General features: G+C 41.5%; 1 protein-coding gene across 1 annotated transcript in view; it reads left to right on the top strand.

The window, feature by feature from the left end:
* CFAP95 (cilia and flagella associated protein 95) overlaps nucleotides 1–25,621 on the top strand; it is a 103,562-nt gene that overhangs the window by 48,127 nt on the left and 29,814 nt on the right. Inside the window, exons 3-4 of the mRNA XM_056118780.1 lie at nucleotides 933–1,051; nucleotides 3,125–3,193. Of these exons, the coding sequence (XP_055974755.1) occupies nucleotides 933–1,051; nucleotides 3,125–3,193 (188 nt within the window). The remainder of the gene's footprint in view (nucleotides 1–932; nucleotides 1,052–3,124; nucleotides 3,194–25,621) is intronic.

The raw sequence follows: 25,621 nt of genomic DNA, 5'->3' as shown, positions 1-25,621 counted from the left end.
ACAAGCACCTTTACTGGTGTACAGTTCCTGCTCCCCCCATTTTCGGGTCATATCCAGGGGTGCTCAGGGGATATTCCTAGCTCTGTGGTTGGTATTGACTCTGTGGTGAGAGGACTTTATGTGGTGTTGAGGAATTGAACTGGGGTCAGTTGCATGAAAGGAAAACACTTTCCTGTACTAATCTCTGGCCTCTGATTATTGCATTTTTCATGTATTCAGTGGTACTCTGTGGCAGAGAATGAATAACAATGGTGATGATAATGTCTTCAACTCTATGTGATTGACAAAGTAGATTGCTATAATTTTTTAAACTTAGGTAAATTAAAAATATGACAATCTTTTGGAAGAAAGCTGTGCTAATCTTTATTTGAAAAAGAGTTTTTTACATTACCAAAACAACCAATTTTATTTTCCAATACTATGTAGTAAGAAATGATAACTTTTACATATTTATGATGTTGCCTTAAACTACTATGAGATATTACTTGTCTTTTATTTATTTATTTATTTATTTTTGCTTCACACCCAGTGATGATCAGGGATTACTCCTGGCTCATGCACTCAGGAATTACTGCTGGCAGTGCTCAGAGGACCAAATGGGATGCTGGGAATCGAACCCGGGTTGGCCACACGCGAGGCAAACGCCCTACCCACTGTGCTATCGCCGCAGCGATAGCATTATCATCTTTTAATGTCAATAAAGTTAACCAATAAAATCAGACTGTTCTTCAGTTTGGCATATCGAATACATCACGAGAAACACAGTAACAACAAAAGTCTCCAAAGGAGACGTTACTGGGCCCGCTCGAGCAAATTGATGAACAACGGGAGGACTGTGACAGTGACTGTACTTCAGTGGCATTGTGCTTCTTGTACTTGACCATTTTGAGAAATGTATGTATTTTTCTAATATATAGCTTCTATTTTTTCAGATTTGGATATCAGAAACTCAAGAACAAATGTCAAAAAAATTTATGAACAAAGATTTTGTTGAAATAAAGAGCAAGGCTTTATTGAATGATGAAACAATGAGCTCTGGGATGATCAAAAGGTATTCTTTATACTTCCATTGCTCACAGATTAAGTATCGTGCATATACAAGAAAGAAATTGTCTAATAAGGAAAGGGAATCGTCACCTCGGTTATACGTTATAGGAACATTTCAAGCATGAGGACAAATCTCATGCACTGTTTTCGGCTTAGGCATTTTGTTTGAGATTCCCTTTCTTTCACTGAATTGTTTCCTCTGTGGTCCAGGTAAAATTCTCTGTCTCTCTGTCTCTCTGTCTCTCTCTCTTTCTCTCTCTCTCTCTTTCTGTCTCTCTTTCTCTCTCATTTTGCTTTTTGGGTCACACCCAGTGATACTCAAGAGTTACTCCTGGCTCTGCACTCAGGAATGACTTCTGGTGGTGCTTGGGGACCATATGGGATGCCCGGGATTGAATTCAGGTCGGGTGCATGCAAGGCAAATGCCCTACCTGTTGTACTATTGTTACTGCCCTGTCATTTTCTCTTCACACATTTTTTTCTTAGAAAATTTCTGACCGGGGCTGGAGTGATAGCACAGCGGGTGAGGCACTTGCCTTGCATGTGGCCAAGATGGGTTTGAATCCCAGCATCCCATATGGTCCCCTGAGTACCGCCAGGAGTAATTCTTGAATGCAGAACCAGGAATAAGTCCTGAGCATTGCTGGGTGTGACCCAAAAAGAAAAAAAAATTCTGATTACTTGAACCTTGAACCTCAGCTTCATAATTAACTTGTGAAAGTTGTTGATTATCTGTTATCCTGTTTCTTCATCAATAAAATGGGAATTATAGATGTGTGTATTTCAAAGAGTGGTTTGGAAATTTTGGTGAAATAATATCAGAAATACTGCCTGACATGTAGTTCACTGAATCACTGACCATCCTGTTATTCGTCGATTGCCTCGAGCAGGCCCCAGTAACGTCTCCTTCATCCTAGCCCTGAGATTATATTCAAGGCTCTTTAGGAGAATGAGACCCATCATTGTTACTGGTGTTTGGCATATTGGGTGTGCCACAGGGAGTTTGCCAGACTCTGCCATGTGGGCAGGCTACATTCGGTAGCCTGCCAGTTTGTCCAAAGTAGGAATGAGATAATAAGATGTCATAATAAGATGTTGCGCAGCTGCAAATGCAGCCGCGCACTTCTGGGAGCTGGTTTTTATAGTCTCTGAGTCTTGGCCGTTGATGGGATTACACGGCTCCAGGGGGCCAGTTGGTGAGTGTGACCCCCGCCTACTGGAATTTGGAGGATCTGGGTGGAGGATGCTCGGCCCCAATCAGAGTAGGCTTGGAGATCTCGGCCCCGGAACCCTCTGCCGGTACCTTCATGTGTGCGGAGAGTGGTCTCAGCATGGTGGTGGCTGGTCCTGGAGGTCTTCAGCTGCCGTAGCCCTGGTCGGGGCGGGGAGGAAAGCTCAACCCGCTCCCCTCCAAGGGGCCCCGGCAGCGAGGGCAGCCAGGCGCGGGGGCAGGAGACTGCACTGTTCTCATGCAGTTAGTGTTAGATAAATTGTTGTTCAATGGAACAGATTATTCTTGAATTCTTCTACTAGGAGTGTTTTCTTTTTTCTATTCTACATAAAAGCAGAACTTAGAGTCTAGGTTTTAATTTGTTTTGTTTCTTTATTGTTTAACTGTGTGTGTGGGCCACACCCAGTGGTGGTCAGGAGCAACTCCCAGTGTTGCTCAGGAGGTGCTGGGATTGAACTGGGTCTTCCTGTATGCAAAATATGTGTTCAGTCCATTGAGCTATTTTTCTGACCCCCTTCATTCTAGTTTCATTTGTATTTGTGTTTCTCCCTAAGATAATTTCCTTGAAGTTAGGAAATATTTCTTAGTAATAGCTGAACTGACAAAGACTTTCCATAAAGTGACTGGTGTAGACTTTTTCTCAAAATGCAATTATTGGAAAAATGCAGATTAAGTAACAAAAAGATGAAATTTCTACTTACTTATTGAGTCATTACATTTTTCAAAGCGCATAGTTGCTGCAAACATTAAAAATCAATAGTGTAGTTCAAATGAATTTTTGTATGAGTTTATAAATTTATGAAAGTAAATCTGGCTTTTTCCTCTAAATTGTTTTCTTATTTCCAGGGACACTGGATTGCCTGCCACAGGCTTTGGATCTCTCTTTTCTAGACCACCACCAGACCATCGCAAAATGTTAGTTCTTAATATTCTTCAGATTGCATGCACAAAATGTTTTTTAATGATTCAGGTTTGTTTTAATGGGTAAAGGGGATGAGAAGTATACAAAGTAGTTTTTTTTATTAAAAAATTTTTAATAGTGAGACATCATGAGGTACAGTTGCAGACTTACACATTTTTTTTTACTTTCTTTTTTTTTTCTTTTTTTATTAGTGAAAAACCATGAGGTACAGTTATAGGCTTACAAATTTTGTGCTTGGGTTTCAGTTATACAATGATCAAGTACCCATCCCTCCACCAGCGCCCATCCTCTACCACCACGGGTCCCAGCATCCCTCCCACCCCCCATCCCCCCATCCCACCCTGCCTCTGTGGCAGGGCATTCCCTTTTGTTCTCTCTCTCTCCTTTTGGGTGCTGTGCTTTGCAAGAGAGGCATTGAGTGGCAGTCATGTTTGGTCTCTAGTCTACTTTCAGCATGCTTCTCCCACCCTGGGAGGATCCTCCCAACACCTTTAATTGGTGCTCCCTTCTCTATCTGAGCTCCTCCCTCCCCTAGTATTACAAACTAGATTAAACGCCCTTAATGTGGCAACTTGTGTCCTCTTTCCACGTAGAAATTTTGAAATTACAAGTACAATTTAGAAAACAGAATTCACAAATCTAAGGGATAGTAGATTGGGACCTTGCATGCAGCAAACACAGGTTCAGTCTTCAGCATTCCATATCTGAGCACTGCCAGGAGTGATTCCTGAGTACAGAGCTAAGTGTAGCACTTGAGCACTGTCAAGTGTGGCACAAAAACAAAGTACAAAGCAAAAAATTTTCACAGTTCTAGAATTTTCAGAAAATGAGGATTGACATCAATATCGTTATTATTATATTTTTTACTAATGACTGCTTTTAGATGGAAATACCTTGTTAAAAGGAAACAAGTCTGTGAAGTGTCACATAGACTTTATCCAGGCTTTCCTGATCCGCATCCCTAAATGATTGCTAATGCATCTCTATATGGCCATGAAAATACCCAGAGGGGTCTATGCTGAGGGTTGTTCTTGAGGAGAGTGAGTTTCTAACTTAAATCAAGGTGATGTGCTAAAATATGTTTCTGCTGAGTTCTTTCCCTGTAATAACATTGTAAGAATCACCAAAGACATTGGGAGTCAGACTTTGGTCAACTGGAAGTTGAGTTTGGTACTGAAACTCTGAAAAGCTCTCAAGAAAATTAGGGACTATGGCAGGGCAGATCTGCAGAAAGGGAAGATGGATGGCACAAGAGAGAAAGCAATGGTTGACCTCTTTTTTTTTTAAAATTGAATACAGTTACAAAGCTTTCATGATTGAGTTTCAGTCATACAATGAAACTCATCCCTCCACCAGTGTACATTTTCCACCACCAATGTCCCCGGTATCCCTCCCACTACCCCCACCTCACCCCACCCCCTGCATCTATAGTAGACAATTTCCTTCTTACTCTCTCTCTACTTTTGGGCATTATGTTTTTCAGTACAGATATTGGGAGGCCATAATGTTTGGTTCTTCATCTACTTTCAGCACACATCTCCCATCCTGAGCGATCTGTCCAACCACCATTGATTTAGTGATCCCATCTCTATCCCAGCTGCTTTCTCCCACAATTCATGAGGCAGGCTTCCAACCGTAGAGCAATCATCCTGGCCCTTGTCTCTACTATCCTTGGGTGTTAGTTTCATATTATGTTATTTTATATTCGACAAATGAGTGCAGTCATTCTATGTGTGTCTCTCTCTTTCTGACTCACTTCACTTAGCATGATACTCTCCGTGCCCATCCACTTACAAGCAAATTTTATGACTTTGCCTTTCCTTACTGCTGCATTGTATTCCACTGGGTAGATGTACCAAAGTTTCTTTAACCAGTCATCTGTTCTCGGGCACTCGGGTTGTTTCCAGATTCTGGGTATTGTGAACAATGCTGCAATGAACATACAGATGCAGATGTCATTTTTACTGTGCTTAATTGCACCTCCAGGATATATTCTCAGAAGTGGTATTGCTGGGTCATATGGAAGCTCAATTTCTAGTTTTTTGAGCAATGCCCATATATTTTCCACAAGGACTGGACCAGTTGGCATTCCTACCCACAATGAAAAAGAGTCCCTTTATCCTCGAAATCCATGCCAGCACTGGTTATTATTATTCTTTTTGATGTGTGCCAGTCTCTGTGGTGTAAGATGATATCTCATTGTTGTTTTGATTTGCATCTACCTGATGATTAGTGATGTAGAGCACTTTTTCATGTGCCTTTTCGCCATTTGTATTTCTTTTTGAGGAAGTTTCTGTTCTTCACCCCATTTTTTGATGGGGTTGGAGGCTTTTTTCTTGTACAGTTATACTAATGACTTGTATATCTTTGATATTAACCCCTTATCTGATGGGTATTTGGGTTATAATTTTTCCAATTCCGTGGATGTCTCAGTATTTTGGTCACTGTTTCTTTTGAGATATAAAAGTTTTTTGGTTTAATGTAGTCCCATTTGTTTATGTTTGTTTCCATTGGTTTGGTCAGTGGTGTTTCATCCTTAAAGATGTCTTTGGCATCAATGTCATGGAGGGTTCTACCTACATTTTCCTCCATGTACCTTATTGATTCAGGTCTGATATTAAAGTCTCTTTAATCCGCTTTGATCTGACTTTTGTGCCTGGCATTAGACAGAGGTCTGAATTCATTTTTTTGCAAGTAACTGTCCAGTTTTCCCAGCACCATTTGTTGAAGAGGGTTTTCTTGCTCCACATCCCATTTCTTGCTCCTTTATGAAAGATTAAGTAAAGTAAAGTAAAGTAAAGTAAAGGCCCTCCCGTTGATCATCGATTTGCTCGAGCGGGCCCAGTAACGTCTCTATTGGAGACTTTGTTGTTACTGTGTCTGGCATATCGAATACTCTCGGTAGCTTGCCGGGCTCTCCGAGAGGGGTGGAGGAATCGAACTCGGGTCGGCCATGTTGGCTGCGTGCAAGGCAAACGCCCTACCGCTGGAGCGATGAAAGATTAAGTGATCATATATTTGAGAGTCTGTGACAGAATATTCAACTCTGTTCCACTGATCTATGGGTCTGTTTCTATTCTGATATCATGCTGTTTTAATTACTACTATTTTGTAGTACAGTTTGAAGCTGAAAGGTGATGCCACCCATCTTCTTTTCCCCAGGGATTGCTTTAGGTATTCATGGGTATTTATTGTTCCATATGAATTTCAGTAGTGTTTTGTCTATTTCTTTTTTAAACTTTTTTTTTTATTTTATAAGGTAGTTCACAATATTTGATTACATTTACTATTTAAACACCAATTCCACCACCGTCACACCTTCCAACCACCATATTTGAGATTTTTCCATCCCACACTTTCTTTTCTATTTCTTTGAAGAATGTCATGGGTATCCTTATAAGGACTACAGTGAATCTATATAATGCTTTGGGGAGTGTTGCCATTTTGACGATAATGATTGACATCTCATGTTGAAGTCAAGCCAGATGAGGGTAGGAATTTTGATCTCAGTTGTGATCTCATGCCAGATATGGGCCGTAGCTGGGCAATTTTGTCTATTGTGCTTGCAAACTGGATTATATGCTCAAAGTTGTATTTTTAACACTGACTTTAACTGCTGCTGCTTTTAGTTCAAGACTAAAATAAAACACTCAGGACTCTATATAAGAAAGGATTTGATGTCCACAACCTTTCTCCCTGAAGCTCTGATCTCAACATTGAGATCTTTAATACCAGCCATAGATAGCCACTAGGCCCCTGAGTTTTTTCTCCAATCTCAAATGAAGACAGTAGTTTTGAATGTGAAAAATGGTCAGGAGAAATAAACTCCAGAGAAGCAAGTGCATTTAAGTCCAGCGAACTTCAATTGCTGTTATGTTTTGATGCCACACTTAGAAGTGCTCAGGGACCACACCTGATGATGCTCTGGGGACTGTACACTGTAGCACTGTCCTCCTGTTATTTATTTATTTATTTTGCTTTTTGGGTTACACCCGGCGATGCACAGGGCTTACTCCTGGCTCTGCACTCAGGAGTTACTCCTGGCGATGCTCAGGAGACCATATGGGATGCTGGGAATTGAACCCGGGTCGGCCGCGTGCAAGGCAAATGCCCTACCCGCTGTGCTGTCTCTCCAGCCCTGTCCTCCCGTTTTTTATCAATTTGCTCGAGTGGGCACCAGTAACGTCTCCACTGTGAGACTTGTTGTTGCTTTTTTTTGGCATATCAAATACATCACAGTAGCTTGCCAGGCTTTGCTGTGCAGGTGTGATACTGTAGGTAGCTTGCTGGGCTCTCTGAGAGAGGCGGAGGGATCGAATCTGGGTTGGCCACGTGCAGGACAAACACTCTAACTGCTGTGTATCGCTCCAGCCCATATGCTGGGGACATATGCTGGGGGAAATTAGGGGAGTGGTCATATTTACATGCTAGGTAAGTGCCTGACCCTTTACACAATATCTACATTCCTCCTCTTTGGGAGGGGGCTTAACCACACCCAACTGTTCTCAGCCTACTCCTGACTCTGTACTCAGGGGTCACTTCCTGGCAATGCTCAAGAGACCATGTCATGTGGTGCTGGGAATCAAAACAGTGTTGACCACACTGTCACTGTCACTGTCCTCGTGTTGTTCATTGATTTGCTCGAGCGGGCCCAGAAACGTCTCCACTGTGACAACTGTTACCGTGTTTGGCATATTGAATACGGCACGAGGAGCTTGCCAGGCTTTGCCATGCGGGCAAGATATTCTCAGTAGCTTGCCAGGCTCTTCGAGAGGGGCGGAGGAATTGAACTTGGGTCGGCCATGTTGGCTGTGTGCAAGGCAAACGCCCTACCACTGTGCTATCGCTCTAGCCCACTGTTGACCACATACAAGGTAAACACTAAACATTCCCCTATACTATCTCTTTGGCCCTGAGTCTCTCAGCTTTGATCTTGCATACTCTTAGTGAGGATACCAGCTGCATTTCACAGTTCAATGTGTCACTTATAAGTCAACCAAGCCTAAGGCAGTCGCGGGATCGTCGATTTGCTCTAGCGGGCCCAGTAACGTCTCCATTGGAGACTTTGTTGTTACTGTGTCTGGCATATCGAATACTCTCGGTAGCTTGCCGGGCTCTCCGAGAGGGGCGGAGGAATCGAACTCGGGTCGGCCATGTTGGCCGCTTGTAAGGCGAACGCCCTACCTGCTGTGCTATCGCTCCAGCCCCGAGGCAAATCGACGATCAAGGCAGTCGCGGGAATAATACAGAAGTCCAGTCTCAAAAACACGACATCTAAAGAATAAAAACATTGTAAGTAAAGTAAAGTAAGTAAAGTAAAGGCCCTCCCGTTGATCGTCGATTTGCTCGAGCGGGCCCAGTAACGTCTCCATTGGAGACTTTGTTGTTACTGTGTCTGGCATATCGAATACGTCACGGGGAGCTTGCCAGGCTCTCCGAGAGGGGCGGAGGAATCGAACTCGGGTCGGCCATGTTGGCCGCTTGTAAGGCGAATGCCCTACCGCTGTGCTATCGCTCCAGCCTTAAAAACATTGTAAAGGATGAAAAAAGCTAAGTCAACGAGAGGGCCAAGTGGAGACATGGAGAGGCAGGTCTCTGTGGAGACCATCACCATCACCCTCTGGGATGACCCCAGTGACAGACACCATTGAGAATGTCAAAGCCAAAATCCAAGACAAGGAGGGCATCCCGCCTGAGCAGCAGCATCCAATTTTTGTGGGGAAACAGCCGGAGGATGGCCAGACTCTTGGATTACAACCTCCAGAAAGAGTCTACTCTGCATCTGTGCTGCATCCACTGGAGCATCATCAAACTGTCCTCACAGCAGCTGGCCCAGAAGTACAACTATGAGATGATCTGCCGGAAGTGCCACACCCACCTGCCTGCCCGCACCATAAACTGCCATGAGAAGGTCTGGCACACCAAAAACCTGCTCACCAAGAAGGACAAAGAAGGCCCATGGTGACCTCCTTCCCAAGGTCCTGTGGCCTCAATAAAGTTGCCCTTTAATAGACTGGTGTGGCTGAAAAAACAAAAACAAAAATAAAAACAACCAAAACAGAATGACAAAATCTAGGCAACCTGTGCAAGAGGAAAAAGACCTCATGGAACAAACAGAACAAGATTTAAAGTCAGGAAAAAAATATAAAGATCTTTTACTTGGAGAAAAAAAGGGAACAACAGCAAACATAAAAAATTAACTTTCCAGGGGACTGGAGCAATAACACAGCGGGTAGGGCGTTTGCCTTGCATGCAGCCAACATGGCCGACACAGGTTTGATTCCCAGCATCCCATATGGTCCCCTGAGCACCGCCAGGAGAAATTCCTGAGCGCATGAGCCAGGAGTAACCCCTGAGCATCGCCGGGTGTGACCCAAAAAGCAAAAAAAATAAAATAATAACTTTCCAAAGGCAACAATGGATTCAATAATGGATCTGAGTTAAATGTTGAAGGGAAGAAAATTTGAACCTGGAATTATTTAAATAGAAACATCAAACAAAGATCTCTTCCATCATACAAGGCCTGGTTTCAGACTTACCATCCCTATCATGAATAAGTGTAGAATTTCAGGCAACAGCATGATAGTATAAGGCAAAACAGAAAGATCATGTTGTCAGTGTAGGATAACAACAACCAGTGTGTCTCTGTCCTTGAATGAGAGAGGAATATCATTTTCTTTGCTATTTTTCTCACCTAGGACACATTTACCAGTTGCAGTGTGGGAGGTGAGTCCAGAGCGGATAGCTTTCTTCTTGAGCTGGGAGGCATGAAGATATAGGGGTTGGAACAGAGCTTCTGATGTGAGTGTAATTGTAGGAGAAGGTATTGACAAGAAGGAAGTCGTGCATGGAGGTGAGACCTCAAGGGTCTCATGTTCTTGGTTAACTTGGCCAATCCTTTCTATAGTGTTCTGCATGCTCTCTATGAGAATAGTACTTACACGGACTTTAAAATCATCAGATAGAACTGTTTATAGTGTATTTTGAAATTTCACAACAGTGCTTTCTCCTGCATATGAATAATGATGACCATGTTGCCTGACATGTACCCTGGTCCTGCCACTTACTAGTTGTGTGATCTTGGGTCGCTTGCTTAGCCATTTAAAATATATATTGTTTTAATCTCTTGCTTGATATCCAGACAATTTTGAAATAATGGGTTCATACAGTAAAAATATTGGTGGTAAAGTTTATTTAGAAATCTATACAATTGAACCAGTCTTGAAGTAATGGCAAGTATGGTGGCCCACAGATGAATAAAAAGTTACGTCAAGAAAAAAAATAAATAAAATATATATTGTTTTAAATTTTAGGCACCGTGGTTTACAGAATTGTTAATAGTAGGGATTTATTCATAAAATTCCAGCATCGCATCTTCCATGATGTGGTGCTGCGTCCCTCCATATTGTCCTTGTGCCCCTCCATCTTTTCCCCTTCCCTCATCTCCCCTCTGCAGTCAGCTTCCTACTGATGTTGAGTTCTTAGTTTCTGTTCCTTGTCATTTGTTAGTCTTCTACGTTGTTTCTTTATATCCCACATTTGAGAGAGATCATTCTTTGTCCATCCTTCTCCCGACTGACTCTACTCGGAATGCTGCTTTCCAGATCTATCCACAAGGCAGAAAATTGCATGGTTTTATCTTTTATTATAGCCAAATAGTATTCCATTGTGCGTACTACCATATTTTCTATTTCTAGTCGTCTGTTCTTGGACATAAGTTATTTCCAGATTTTGGCTAGTGTGAGTAGTGCTGCAATAAAAATGAAAGTGCTTTTTTTATTTCCTTTCCTTTTCTTTCCTTTTGGCTACATCCAGTGGTGCTCAGAGCTTAATCTTGGTTCTGCACTCAGGGATCACTCTTAGCGGTCTCAGGGGACCATCTTCGGTGCCACTGATCAAACCCAGTCTGCTGCATGCAAAGTAAACACCCTACTTGCTGTACTGTTGCTTTGGCCCCTGGAAATGTCTTTTCCGAGTAGCATTTTTTTTTTTTTTTTGCAATTGTGGTAGCTGCCAAGAAGTGGGACTACTGAGCCATATGGTAGATCAATTTCTAGTTTGTTGAGAAGTGTCTATATTGTTTTTCCAAAAAGCCCGGGCCAGTCAACATTCCCACCACAAGTAAGAGTCCCTTTCCACTCCACATCAATTCAGCATTGATTGTTTTTTTCTCTCTGGGATGTATACCAGTCTCACTGGTGTAAGATGTTATCTCACTGTGGTTTTGATCTGCATTTTTATGATGATCATATCTTTTGACCATCTGTATATCTGAGGAAATATTTGTTCATCTATTTCTTCCCATTTCTTGGTTTAGTTGGTTGGTTTTTTCTTGTAAAGGTCTACCACTGCATATTAACCCTTTATCAAATGGGTACTGAGAAAATATTCTCTCTCAGCCTGTGGGTGTCTTTTGATTCCAGTCCTCATTTTTTTTGTGGTATAGAAGCTTCTTCACTGGTGTAGTCCCATTTGTTAATCTTTGATTCTATTAGTTTGGTCAATGACATTGAATCATTGAAGATACTTCTAGATTCAGTGTCATGAGGTGTTTCATGTTTTTCTCAGTATAATACGGATTTAGGTCTGATATCTAGATCTTTAATTCATTTTTATTTGACTTTTGTGCATGGCATTAGAAAAGCGCCTGGATTATTATTATTATTATTATTACTATTATTATTCTTTTTGCAGCTGACCAATCAGTTTTCCCAATGCCATGTTTAAGAAGCTTTCCTTAATATTATAAAAGGCCTCAGGGTATAGAGTTGTTGTACGATTAAGCAAGTTTGTGTATATAAAATGATTACAGCAATCTCTGATTCATGTACAGTAAGTATTATATATGCAGTCAGTTGGATTAATACTTGGCCAACCTCTTTTGGTCTAGAAATTCACACCTATCACTTTAGGGAAATGTTATTGATTTATTTTATTGATAATTTATACATTTTTATTTCTGCTACTTCTCACTGGAAATTCTTTATTTGGATGTTTGAATTGTTTGGACTGGTTCTCTAATTTTTCTTGTCTTTTAAAATAATTTTTATCTTTTTTACTTTCTTTGTTTTCTCTTTTTTCAACAAAACTTACTATTGAACTTTCTTTTTGTGTTCTGAATCCTGTTTTATAAAATTCTTATTTGAGTTTTATGACTCCAATGTCTTACCTGCCTGGGGACAGCAATGATGTTCTCTTCTTTACATAATAGTCATCTCAATTTCTTATAAGATTTTTGTATTAGTATTTTGGTCTGGTTCTTCTTAGTCTCTATAATATATCTCTTTTATACTGATGATTTCCCTCAGATGTCTAGTTTTCTGGTCATAATTAAGAGATGAGGTTCAGTCTATGAGAAAAGTTAGCAGATTTGGAGCATCTGTTTATGGATTTAGGTACTTCATTTCCACTCAACCCTGCACTCCAAGCCCTGGAGCCAGTATTTTAGTTTACCTTATAAGCTGGTAAACTTAGAGGAACTAAGAAACTTAGAACCCTAGAGGAAGGTTCATAATTCCCCTGAAGTCCTGTGTCTTAGAGGGAGCAGAGCAATTGACTGTGTCATCAACATTATTCCTGTCTTGTCTATGGTCAATGAAATAGATTGTGCTTTTGCTTTTCCTCAAGGAATAAATTTCTAATTTCCTGAAAAGTAGAGAAGGGAGGGTTTACCTAGCAGTAGGGAAAGGTGAAGGAGCCTGGAGCTTTAACTGCTTCGGAAACATCTCTCCTTCAATTCCACTTCATGGATTTTAGAATTTATTCAGTTTTCTGTCAAGTCAGAGACTGTTTATCTTTCTGAAAACTTTCAGATTTTTCTTTTCTCTCGGTTTTTAGGATTTTCTAGTTTTATGATTTTTAAGTCTTTGTAATGTGGTTGCATTGGAGCATTTTGAAGAAGCAAGAGGCAACGTGTGCATTTACTCCGAAGTCATCAAATCACCTCCTGCACAGGGCTTTCCCTTCCTCTTGCCCACTCCAGCTCCCACAGTTTGGTAGGTCCCCTCTGTGTGTCCAAAGTATTGAGTTACAAAGCACTGAGGATATTCTATTGTCCTGGTAAGTTGCTTGCATTCTTCTTTTGAAATTCAGTGTTTTGAAGACCAAGACCACTGAAGCTTTATCTCGTGTTTAACAGAGAGTCTAACTTAAAACAGTTGTGTACAGCTATTTTTTTTCTTTTTGTTTTGTGAATCACACCCGGCAATACACAGGGGTTACTCCTGGTTCTGCCCTCAGGAATTACTTCTGGCAGTGCTCGGGGGACCGTATGGGATGCTGGGGGATTGAACCTGGGATGGCCGCATACAAGGCAAATGCCCTACCTGCTGTGCTATCTCTCCAGCTCCAGATGTACAACTATTATCTATGGAATAAATACATTCATTATTTCTGATGTTCAAGAGAAAATTATAGTGGGTAGAGAGTATGGCTAATTTCTATCTTACTGATTTATAATTTCAAGTTCTGTAAAACCCACAATTCTCAGTTCTATTCTGGTAGTTGTATTAAAAGATATGGTCTCTTAGAAAATTACTGTTATTAGTGACCACTATGATCATATTAGATAGCAATTTCTTTCACGAAAATCATCTTATTGGTTTAAATTGTTAGAATTATTTATTTGATTGATGAGTGTTAGAAAATAAATACAGGAGAAACTTCAACTGCTTTCTACAAATTCTATATGTGGATCTTTCACTCAGCTAATAAATATTAATTATCAGACATTTCATACAACAGGATACCACAGTATGGTTAGAATCTGCTCTATTTAATATAACATTCTTTTGCTTCTTACCAAATATATAGCTGTGGAAGTTAAATGTCAACTTTAAAAGGCAATGAATAAGAATGAGTTTGCCCAGTGGACCAAAATAATGTGCTTTGTCTTATAAATGAGAAGCTGACACCATGATGTAAATTTAAATTTTAGATTGCTTCTTGATGAAAAGTATTCAAGCATAGGTTTGGCTTTCTTATTAAAAAGACATTAGTTATATGTACTAAATATCATGATTTTTACATAGCATTCATTGGATGGTGATAGTATTTAGTATTGTTTCTCTTCTCACAACTCCAAATGACCACTCACCTTATATCTTCTGGACTTATGTGAAGAATACAGCACCTTTTTTTCTTAACTTGGCAGTAAATGTCTCTAGAATATAATGAAAATCAGAGCAACTAGAGTGTCTGACACTATTGCCCTGATCGTGCCTGACCTTCACTTAATCACTTAAGTTCCCGTTAGTCGTCGATTTGCTCGAGCGGGCACCAGTAACTTCTCCATTTGTCCCTGTCGCGTGCTAGTGTAGCCCAATGGCATCTGTTTGCTCTGGGAACATGAAGAGCCTCAAACCGATTGTTCATGATCTTGATGAAGAGGTCTGACCATCTGGTAGGTGGGCGGCCACGCGGTCTTTTGACATCCCGTGGAATCCAGTCGGTAACAGCTCTAGTCCAGCGGTCGTCTCTAAATCTCAAACCTGAAAGAGAGGAAATGGCTGTATGGACAACTTTCTGCCATCTGTGTCACATGCTGATAGACATTTTTAAAAATTATAGTTTAGGAAGCCGTCAGGTTGATAGTAAAGTCCTGTCAATGACTCATATGTGAAAAAAAAAAAGATGTTTAAATATATCAGGACTAGGTTGGACTTGTTTAGAGCAACAGCTATTCTTTCTCCTTACAGTTGTTTACGTCTCTTGTTTACACCACTCAGTCTCTCCAAGAAATTGACACTGTCCAATGTTAAAGGCAGTGAGAGTCATGGGGTTTTCGAGTCCTTTCAGACAGCAGATTCAAAAAGACTTGAATGACCTCAGAAAAATATGGCTGTATGTTTAGGGGATCTTAACACACTCTAATTTCTACTACATGGACAGAAAAGGATTTAGAAAAGCAACAAGAGACACGTTTCCTTTCAGACACATAGGAAGTGGTTAGGAGCAAGAATATAATTAGAAAGTAAACAATCTCAAAAAAAAAAAAAGAAAGTGAACAATCTCTTTTTGCCTCCTGCCTTTGTTCTCAACAACCTTCTGGAAACATCCTTTATTTGGATGCACTCTTTATGAGAACCTGAAAACTAAACAACTCACTATAATCAGAAGGACGCTTAATATCTGATTACCTAATAAAGACTCTTCATGGTTTATTTATAGAAGTAGAGAGTTGTGGCTGATTTAGTCTAAGTAGTAAGGTTTTCCACCTTGCCAGTAATTATGATATTTGGCTTACATCTGAGAACATTAAACAAAGATAGAAATTAAAACAACATAACAAAAAGAGCTGTATAAAATGGATTCAATTTAAGAAGGAATGTATAATAAAATATGGTTTTAAAACCTTATTTCGCAGGGATTCTTATTTAAATATGCATATATAACTGTGAGTGGTTCCAGATAATGGTTCACAGGGGAAGTGAGGGAGGTTTTTAACAGTCAGTCTGACAGAGTATTTTCTTTTTTCTTTTCCTTTTTTCTATAAAAAATTATTTTCTTGTCCAGTCACTGCGAGATAGACCCTTACAAAGCTGTTCATGATTAAGTTTCAGTCATACAGTGTTCCAACACCCATCCCTCCATCATCCCTACATTTCCCCCTATACTTATTTTTCCAGCCTGCCTCTATGGCAGGCATCCCCCCACCCCTGCTTTTGGATATTGTGGTTTGCAATACAGATACTGAAAAATTATCATGTATATCCCTTTACACTTTTCTTAAAAATCTCAGGGCTAGGATGAAGGAGACGTTACTGGGGCCTGCTCGAGGCAATCGACGAATAACAGGATGGTTGTGATCCCTTTACACACTTTTAACATTGAGTTCTTGTCCAGTATGATTATTTCCATCGTTGTACTGGTTCCTTCTCTATCTTACTTACCCTCCACCCACCAACAACCCCCTCACACACACACTCACTTGTGGTAGATTCTAAGCAGTCCTGTCTCCTGTTTTCCCTGCCCTTGGATATTAGTCTCATATAGATATAGAATGGAGAATGTATCATATTATATCAGTCTCTGACAAAGTATTTTATTTTTTATTTTTTTCTCTTTGGGTCACACCCAGTGATGCACAGGGGTTACTCCTGGTTCTGCACTCAGGAACTACTCCTGGCAGTGCTTGGGGGACCATATAGGATGCTGGGAATCGAACCTGGGTTGGCCGCGTGCAAGGCAAATGCCCTACCTGCTGTGCTATCGCTCCAGCCCCAGACAGAGTATTTTCTGTGTGAGAAGTAGGTCTGTTGAAACCTGGGTCAATCTGAGGGGAGTTCAGACCACCTATGGAAAATGGAAAAATACTCAGGTCCTCAAACAATATCAAATCTTAAACACCATGCCTTGTGACTTTTTAAAAGCCAAATTTCATTGTCTCCAGTACTAGAGATTATATTGTTAAAATTTTATGATAAATTTACCTTGTTTCCAGATTTTATACCAAAATGTACATGATTTTCTTGACTAGAGAAGAAAAAAAGTAGTGTGTTGGGTTATTGGATAGATTTTGGAACATAAGGTATGGATTTTGGGAAAGAGCTGGTAAAGGAAAGTAGGAGGCATGGGTTCTACTTATCAACCTGCATTTCAACTACCATGTGACCTTGTGCTAGATAATAACCCTCTCTGGGCTCTAGTTGCTTGCATCTGGAAAATGAGAGAATTGAACCAAATGATCTGTAAAGTCCTTTCTTGCTCTAAAATTTTATGGTTCTAAGGAGAAATGCATCTGTAGTCACATAAATGATAAGTTAAATGAGGCCAAAATGTAGTCCAGACGGTTAACTCTCCATTGTTGGCATAGAGCACTTATCCATATGTGTATGTGATGTGATATCGTCCTAGTAACAATTAGCAAACTTGGGCCACAGTTGAAATACCTTCAATATATTCCTCTCACTGGGAAACTTAGCATCTATAAAACCTTTGGCACTCATCATAGGAAAGGGATTGTACGTGAATAGCAAGAGGGTTTTATTTATTTATTTATTTATTTATTTTTCAGAATGCAGTATAAAGCATTTACTCTTTTCTGTTTCAGAACTACTGGCTTGTCTCTAATAAAATGCCATTCATTTACTTTATGTTTTCTTCCAGAGGAAGAAAATATTTAAATTTCTCTATGGTGATAAAGGTAATGATAAAGGAAATGTGAAGAAAGGAGTGGTTTAATGAAAAGATGGTGGAGTGGGAATGAGAAAGACCTTAATTCAATTCTTCATCCCCTTACTTCTTGTACAATCAATTGTTTTTGAGTATCCCACCTTCTTCCTTTGTACAATGTCCTCTCTCCTATTCCATGAAATCTGATTTTGCCATATCACGAATGGACTGATTCTGTTCCCCATTTCTATCTCCCACAAGCCAACATGTTGGATACTTAATCCAGCTCATATTACGCAGAAAGTTCATTCAGTGATTGTCTTGAGAAGTAAAATGTTTGTATCTTCCAGGGGTAAATTATAGAGGGCATTTTGCTGCTGGTGAATTATCTGTTTATGCATAAATACCCTCCCTCCCTCCCTCCCTTCCTTCCTTCCTTCCTTCCTTCCTTCCTTCCTTCCTTCCTTCCTTCCATCTTTCTGTCCCTCCTTTGATAATTACCAAGCACTTGGTAATTTCAGTTGTGTGTGTCACTGCTGCAGATTCAATTTAATAGGGTTTCTATATATTACAGCTTTAACAGAGTACTGTTAATAGCAAACACTTATATGTGCTTGTAGGGTGTCATTTACATTCTAGAAGATTTACATATGTTAACTCAGTCACTAAAGAATCTCAGTGAGTTGGTTCCATCATCATCTGCATTCTATAGGAGAAAAACAAAAATAGACAATTCAAGTAACATGTCCAAACTGTCATAGATCATAAGCTATAATAAGCCAGAATTTAAACTGAGACATTCTAAAGCTATAGTTCATGGTCTTACCCACTCATTTCTGCTACCTCTCTAAATCATAGGCTAACTAGGACATAATTTATCTCTGTATAACATGAAGATAATATGTCTTACATTTACCCAGACCAGGCCTTCAGCTCTAAGCTCATAAAATACTGGTGAAAGGTACTTTGTCCCTTTTGTGTTTTCTGAAGTCAAATTTTCCATTTTTTAAACCACCTAGGATACTGGTTCCTCAGATATGCCTTGATCTTAGCTTCCTTCCTGTTTTTCACCTGACTGAACTCATCCCACCCTCAGTTCTCGGAATGGGAAACCAGGCTTAGTTGGTACTGAATGATGATGACTTTTCTAGTTGGCCACACTTAATGATTTCGAGTTATTTTCATTGCCATTATTCTTTGCATTCCTCATGAATATAGGTTGTCCTTACTCAGCTGCCTGTAACTATAATTTGGCTATAACTTCATTAAAGTGCTCATTCAAATTATATCCACCAAATTGAAGGTCGGATCTCTTTGTGTTTTCAAGTTTAGATAATGAGGTTTTCAAAATTAAATTATGAATATAGGCTTATTTGATTTACTAGTTGTGTTCTTCATACCAGACGTGGCCTCCAACAATTCCTTCCACTTCATGCAGGGATCCCTCGGGTCTCATGAAGGAACAGAAGTCATTTTCCTGTTCTCTGAATTTGGGTTTACTGTGTGACTAAGTTTGATGAAGAGAATGAGGCAGAACTGATATTCCGGGGCTTCTGAAAACAGCCTGTAAGAGGACTCGAAGTTTCTGCTTTATGATTCTTGGCCTCTATCTGATATATTGTGAGAAGCCCAAGATAAAAGAAGCCACATGTAGGAGAACCAACCAGTTCAACTGAGCTCTCAAATAACAGATAAAAAGAATGGAAAGTCATGTCAGCTGACTTGGGTATTCTAGGCTAGTGAAGTCTCAGGGTGACTATAGCTCTGACCTTAAATGAAACAGAAACACCACCCAATTGAGCCCAGAATTATCAGAGATAATGAAAGGGTTATTTTAAGTCATTAATTTAAAGTAACTTTGATAGGTAGTTGAAATAATGATCATATTCTAGCTGCCTTAATTATATGGTATTTCTACCATTATTCAATGTGCAAATGTAGATCATCTCATTGTTACTCCTTGTCCATCAAGATGAAAACAATTCAGATTTGAAAAAAGTGATGATCTGGGGCCAAAGAAATAGTGCAGATGATAGAGTGATTACTTTGCATGTGGCTGACCCAAGTTCAATCCCCTGAAACCCATATGCTCCCCCAAGTCCCATCAGAAGTGATTTGAGCATAGAATCAGGAGTAAGCCCACCTCTGATTGTGTCTCCAAAACAAACAAACAAAACTCCCAAAACATATAAAGAAAAAACCCCAATGCTGAGGGATCCGATAAAACAGAAAAGATTTTCAGAATGTCATAGTTGGGAGATTTTTGCTTAACCCAGATGATTATTTTTATCTCATGTACATTAATGATGAGTCAGAATAAATGGTATTTCTCTGTAATTTTGAAAGTTTGTGTGGTTGTCATGAAAATGTCAGTATTTATAATTAAATTCTCCTGTGATACCAGTGGATTGAACTAAAATTAAGATGGAGAGAGAGGGTTTAAGTGATCTGCCTGGAGACCCAAGGCTATTTGGTGGCAAAACTAAGGCTAGCATCTCCTAGGTTCATAGTTTCGTGTTAATCACTTAATCACTTAACTTCCCGTTAGTCGTCGACCTGCTCGAGCGGGCGCCAGTAACGTCTCCATTTGTCCCTGTCGCGTGCTAGTGTAGCCCAATGGCATCTCTTCGCTCCGGGAACATGGAGGGCCTCAAACCGATCGTTCATGACCTTGACAAAGAAGTCTGACCATCTGGTAGGTGGGCGGCCACGCGGTCTCTTGACATCCCGTGGAATCCAATCAGTAACAGCTCTAGTCCAACGGTCGTCTTTAAATCTCATTACGTGACCAGCCCATCTGATTTTCGACACCTTGGCAAATGAGACAGCGTCCCTGATCCTTGATCGTCGACGGATGTCAGAACTCCGGATTCGTTCTCTCATTTGAGTGAAACATGATATTCCAAGCATAGCTCTTTCTATTCTTCTTTGGGAGACCTGAATGGCGTTCTCATCTTGTTTGCGTAGGGCCCAGGTCTCTGAGGCATATGTTAATGCAGGAAGAACAGTGGAACAGTGGAGATGTGCCCGGAGCCAGAGGTTCTTCGTCCTCTTAGCTATTTCTTCGACGTTCTTGAAGGCGTTCCAAGCCGCTCTCTTCCTCCTGCGCAGCTCGGGTGCCAGGTCATTTGTCATGTTGACCTCTCGACCTAGGTACACATAGCTGTTGCATTCGGAGATGGTCGTTCCATTGAGAGCGAATGGGGCGTCAGGAACAAGGCTGTTTCTCATAAACATTGTCTTCGTAAGATTCAGCTGTAGTCCTACCTTTCCACACTCACGGTCAAAGTCGGCCAGCATTTGTGCCGCTTGGCTGATGTTTGGTGTTATTAAAACAATGTCATCAGCAAAGCGGAGGTGGTGTAGTTGCCGACCATCTATCTTCACTCCCATTCCTTCCCATTCCAGTCGTCGCATGATGTTCTCGAGGGTGGCACTGAAGAGTTTTGGTGAAATGGTATCACCCTGCCGCACCCCTCTCTTGACATCAACGATCACTTCTTTGTAGAATGGTGAGATCCTGGTAGTGAATCCGCAATACAGCTCACGGAGGATCCTGATGTATTGGGCTTGAATGCCCTGATTGGCTAGGGCTTCAATGACCGCTTCCGTCTCAACAGAATCAAAGGCCTTCTTTAAATCAATGAACGTTAAGCAGAGCGGCATCTTGAACTCCCGAGAAACCTCAATGAGTTTGGTTATCGTGTGGATATGGTCGATGGTGCTGAATCCTTTGCGGAACCCTGCTTGCTCACATGGTTGTCCTTCATCTAGTGTTCTGCCAATCCTATTCAGGATGACTCGAGTCAACAACTTGTAGATGACAGACAATAGGCAGATCGGGCGATAGTTGCCAATGTCATGGATGTCTCCCTTCTTGAACAGTAGTACGGTCCTGCTGGTTTTCCATTGAGATGGAACCTTGCATTCAGACAGGTAGCGAGTGAAGAGCCGAGCCAGTGTATTGATGAGTACTGACGGCAGGTTCTTCAGGTGTTCAGGTCTGACCTTGTCTGGGCCGGGTGCTGTTTGCTTCTTTACTGACGAAATGGCGTGTCGGATTTCGGAAGGGAGAACGTTGGGAACGACATACCCATCCTGTGGAATTTGGTATGTCGGCAAGTGGACATGGCTATCGAAGAGATTTGAGTAGAAGTCATGGATAATCTTCTCCATTGCCGTTCTGGAGGATGTGATGGATCCATCAGGACGTCGGAGGGCAGTCATCTTGGTCTTATAGTTGGCGAAGGACAGGCGGGCGTTACGAATACTTTTCCCGGCTTCTGCCGCATCTACCAGTACTTCTGCTCTTCTCTCTTTGAGGTCTTCCTTGATCGCATCTCTGCACTGCTTTGCAAGCTCGGACGTTAGGTTGCGGTTGCCTGAGGCATGCGCCAAACCACGCTGGCGAATTAGCTCAAGAGTTTTCGAAGATAGGCGACTTTTTGTGGCTATCTCTCTCTTGGCGTTCCTCGCACGTTCATGGAGGTGCTGAACCAGTCGATCGTATTCCTCGTCAATGTTGTCAACAATGGCATCTTCCCATGTTGCCGCGATAGTACCAAAGAGTTCCCAGTTGGTGGTCGTTCTGGGAGTTCTCTTTTTGAACTTTGCAGCCCTTTCTCCCCGCTCTGTGATGTAGAATTTTGCACGAAGGAGACGGTGGTCCGATCCCGTTCGAAATTTTGGGACAACAGCGACATCAGTCAGGCAAAACCGTCGATTGAATATGATGTGGTCTATTTCGTTGTGGAATCGTCCACCGGGAGACTCCCATGTCCATCGTTTAGATTCTGCCTTCTGGAACTGTGAGTTACCATGAATGGTCTTGGTCGACATGATGAACTCAGACAGTCTCTCACCCTGTTCGTTCCATTCTAGGCCATGGGTTCCGATGTGAAGTTCTTCAGCTGATCTTCTCGGTCCTATCTTGGCGTTAAAATCACCCACAATGATCTTGTAGAAGGTGTGGTCTTCTTTATAGAACTTCTCTAGCTCCATGTAGAACTTCTCGATTTCTCTTTCATCATAATGAGATGTTGGTGCGTAGACAACGAAGATAGAAACTGCAGGCAGTGAGCCACATCTATTCAAATGTAAACGTCCGATTCGGGTTGTTAGGCATTCAAATGAATCAATGCTCTTGGCCAAGTTTGTGTTGACAAGGACACCGACGCCTCCAACACCTCTTTTATCGCATGTTCCGAGGAACAATTCTTCTCCAGTGTCGAAAACGGCATGGTGAGATTCGTGTCTTCTTGTCTCGGTCAGACCAATGATGTCGTACTTGATCATTCGCGCTTGTACCATCAGGTCCTCGATGGATGCATCTGATGCTAGCGTACGTGCATTGAAAGTACAGACGATCATTTTTGTCTTCCTTCGTTGTGGCAGCCTAGGTCGGCCTTGAGATTTTGTCGGCCTCTCCTTTCTCATCCTTCTCAGTGCTGCCATGTTGGTGAAGCCTTCAGGGTCAGGTGAATGAGACCAGTTGTAGTTACTGGTTTTGGCATATCGAATACACAGCGGATAGCTTGCCAGGCTCTTCCGTGCGGGCGGAATACTCTCGGTAGCTTGCCAGTCTTTCCGAGAGGTATAGAGGCTTTTGGGGTGACCTCTAATCACCCTTGTAGGTGTTACCATATTTGAACCCTATCAAATATGGTACGACAATTCCAGAAGACGGGTATTTAGTGTCTTATGATGTGTCGCGCGGCCGCTTGCGGCCGCGCGGGTCCGGAAAGCGTCCTGGAGTGTAGCCACGGCTGGGTAGTGGAAGTAGTGTCGAGAGTGGAAGTCTGCCAGTGGGATATTTATCTGGGTAGGGTGGGTCTCCTGTGCACAATTCGATCCCTGGGTGGTTGATGGAAGCAGACAGGGCAGGGTAGGGTGGGGCTCCTGATTAGAATCCCTTTGTCACCTGTGGTGGTGGGAGCAAGCAGAGAAGCTCTGTCCCTGGGTCCGCCGAGCCTGGAGTCCAAGGTCTCAGAGAGTTCCGCTTACCTTGTTCTGTGGGTCTTCAGTTGTGCGTGGGTCTCGGCCGGAGCTGCCGCGCGGGTCCAGAAAGCGTCCTGGAGTGTGGCGACGGCTTGTTCTGTGGGTCTTCAGTTGTGCGTGGGTCTCGGCCGGAGCTGCCGCGCGGGTCCGGAAAGCGTCCTGGAGTGTGGCGACGGCTGGGTAGTGGAAGTAGTTTCGTGTTAATGGGAGGAAAAGAACTGTAGGGAACTTAGCCAGGGCATGGCTTGGAGTCAGGAGTAAAAGAAAATTCAAATTATCTGATGCTTCATCTTTCTTTTTCTTTCTTTACCACTGTCTTTCCTAGTACTAACATAGTCTTTAAAGTCCTGCTGTGCTTCCAAACACCAATAAGGGAATTCCTTTCTAGGATCTTCTTTCTACAATTTTTTCTTCTTGTTTTTTTTTTTTTGTTTTAGGGGTGCCATAACAGGCTATGCTCAGAAATTACTCCTGGTGGCCCTCAGGGGACTAGAGGGGATGATGGGGATTGAACCTGAGTCAGCTATGTGCAAGGCAAATATTTTACCAACGGTACTACCACTCTGGACCTTTCATACTACATCTTTTTATAGACTTAATGACTGTGACATGACCAACTTTGACCACAGAGTGTTTTTAGTTTCAGAGCAGAGAACATATAAGGAAGAAGAGAGGTTATAACAGGCGTTGATTGTGTCAACTTACTACTACATGCTAGTACGAATGTAGAATGTAGAATACAATTTTCGGTAGTGGATGGCTTCTACCTGTTTATTCCTACATTCAGGGATGACTCTTGCAGTGCTCAGGGAACCACATGGTATGTCAGAGATTGAACCCTGCTCAGTTACATTCAAGGCAAATGCTCTACCCTCTGTACTGTCTTTGGTTCACATAGCTCATTTTGAAGGGGTGAGGAACAATTACAGGTAAAAGTAATGTAATGCCCCACCTCTGTGGCAGGGAATTTCCTAAGCTGAGTTTAAAAACATGAGGTGTACAGATGACTAAAGTTGTCAGAATTGGAGATTTGTATATAGAACTGAGCTTACATAGAACTAGGGATGGCTGGTAGACACCTTTAGGACACTAGTAGAGAGAAGTAGGCAGATACTCTGGTGATAGGTATGATGTTGAAATGATAGATGCATTGGAAATATAACTAACAGTATTGTAAATTGCAGTACATCAATAATAATGGCTAAAAATGAACAATAACAACCAGTAGTGACCAGAAACTTCTTTTTTCTTTTTTTTAAAAAAAATTTATTAGTGAAACACTATGAGGTACAGTTGTAGACTTACAAGTTTTTGTGCTTGGGTTTCAGTTATACAATGATCAAGTACCCATCTCTCCACCTGTGCCCATTCTCCACCACCAATGATCCCAGTATCCCTCCCACTCCCCCATTTCCCCCATCCCACCCCGCCTCTGTGGCAGGGCATTCCCTTTTGTTCTCTCTCTTCTTTTGGGTACTGTGGTTTTCAAAAGAGGCATTGAGTGGCAATCATGTTCGGTCTTAGTCTACTTTCAGCATGCATCTCCCATCCTAGGAGGATCCTCCCAACACCCTTTACTTGGTGCTCCCTTCTCTATCTGAGCTGCCTTTTCCCCTAGCAAGTGTGACTGGCCTCCAAGCCATGGAGTGGACCTCCTAGACCAGAAACTTCTGAGTGCATTCTTGTCCAACTGTTTTCCACCAGTGTTTTTTGTTACTTCATTTGTTGGTGTCCTTTCATTTCAATAAAGTCTTGTTTGAGTCATTAAAAACAAAACAAAAACTATGATCTGTAGGTAACTAATTAAAAAATAGAGAAAAGCTCCCTGGGCAAACTATATAGCATATATAAATCAAAGAGAAATGATATCTATGGGGACTTAATAATTCAAGAGTATCGGCATGCAGTGATGACAGCAAACGTTGGAAAAAGCAAGCAGGATCTATGGATCTGCTAAAGAGTTAAAACTTCATCATATTTATAACACTGAAAGGTGTTTAAGTCCTGATGATTTGTACTTCGAAAAGTCTAAGCGATTGAACTAAACAAGGGAAGCTGGCCTTTCGTGATGGTGATATGGATGAAGAGAAGGGTTCAGATTTTAGTCACAGGAAGACAGAGGAATAGATATATACTTGATAAGCTGGTAGCTGTAAGGGAAAAAAAGTTTCTCATTCGATCCCCATATTTCTGACTTTGGGAAGAGGGAGTTTAAGAGGTCATTCTTTGAGGTCGAGAAGGTAGAAGAGCAAATGTCAGATGCCATATGGATATTGGAGATGGAGGCATCAGTGAGGTCACTTGTCAGGCAC

Source organism: Sorex fumeus, unplaced genomic scaffold (assembly GCF_029834395.1).
Source record: "Sorex fumeus unplaced genomic scaffold, SorFum_2.1 ptg000038l, whole genome shotgun sequence".
Classification (NCBI taxonomy): domain Eukaryota; kingdom Metazoa; phylum Chordata; class Mammalia; order Eulipotyphla; family Soricidae; genus Sorex; species Sorex fumeus.
The sequence above is the reverse complement of the archived record's forward strand: the minus strand, read 5'-3'. Positions and strand labels throughout refer to the sequence as shown.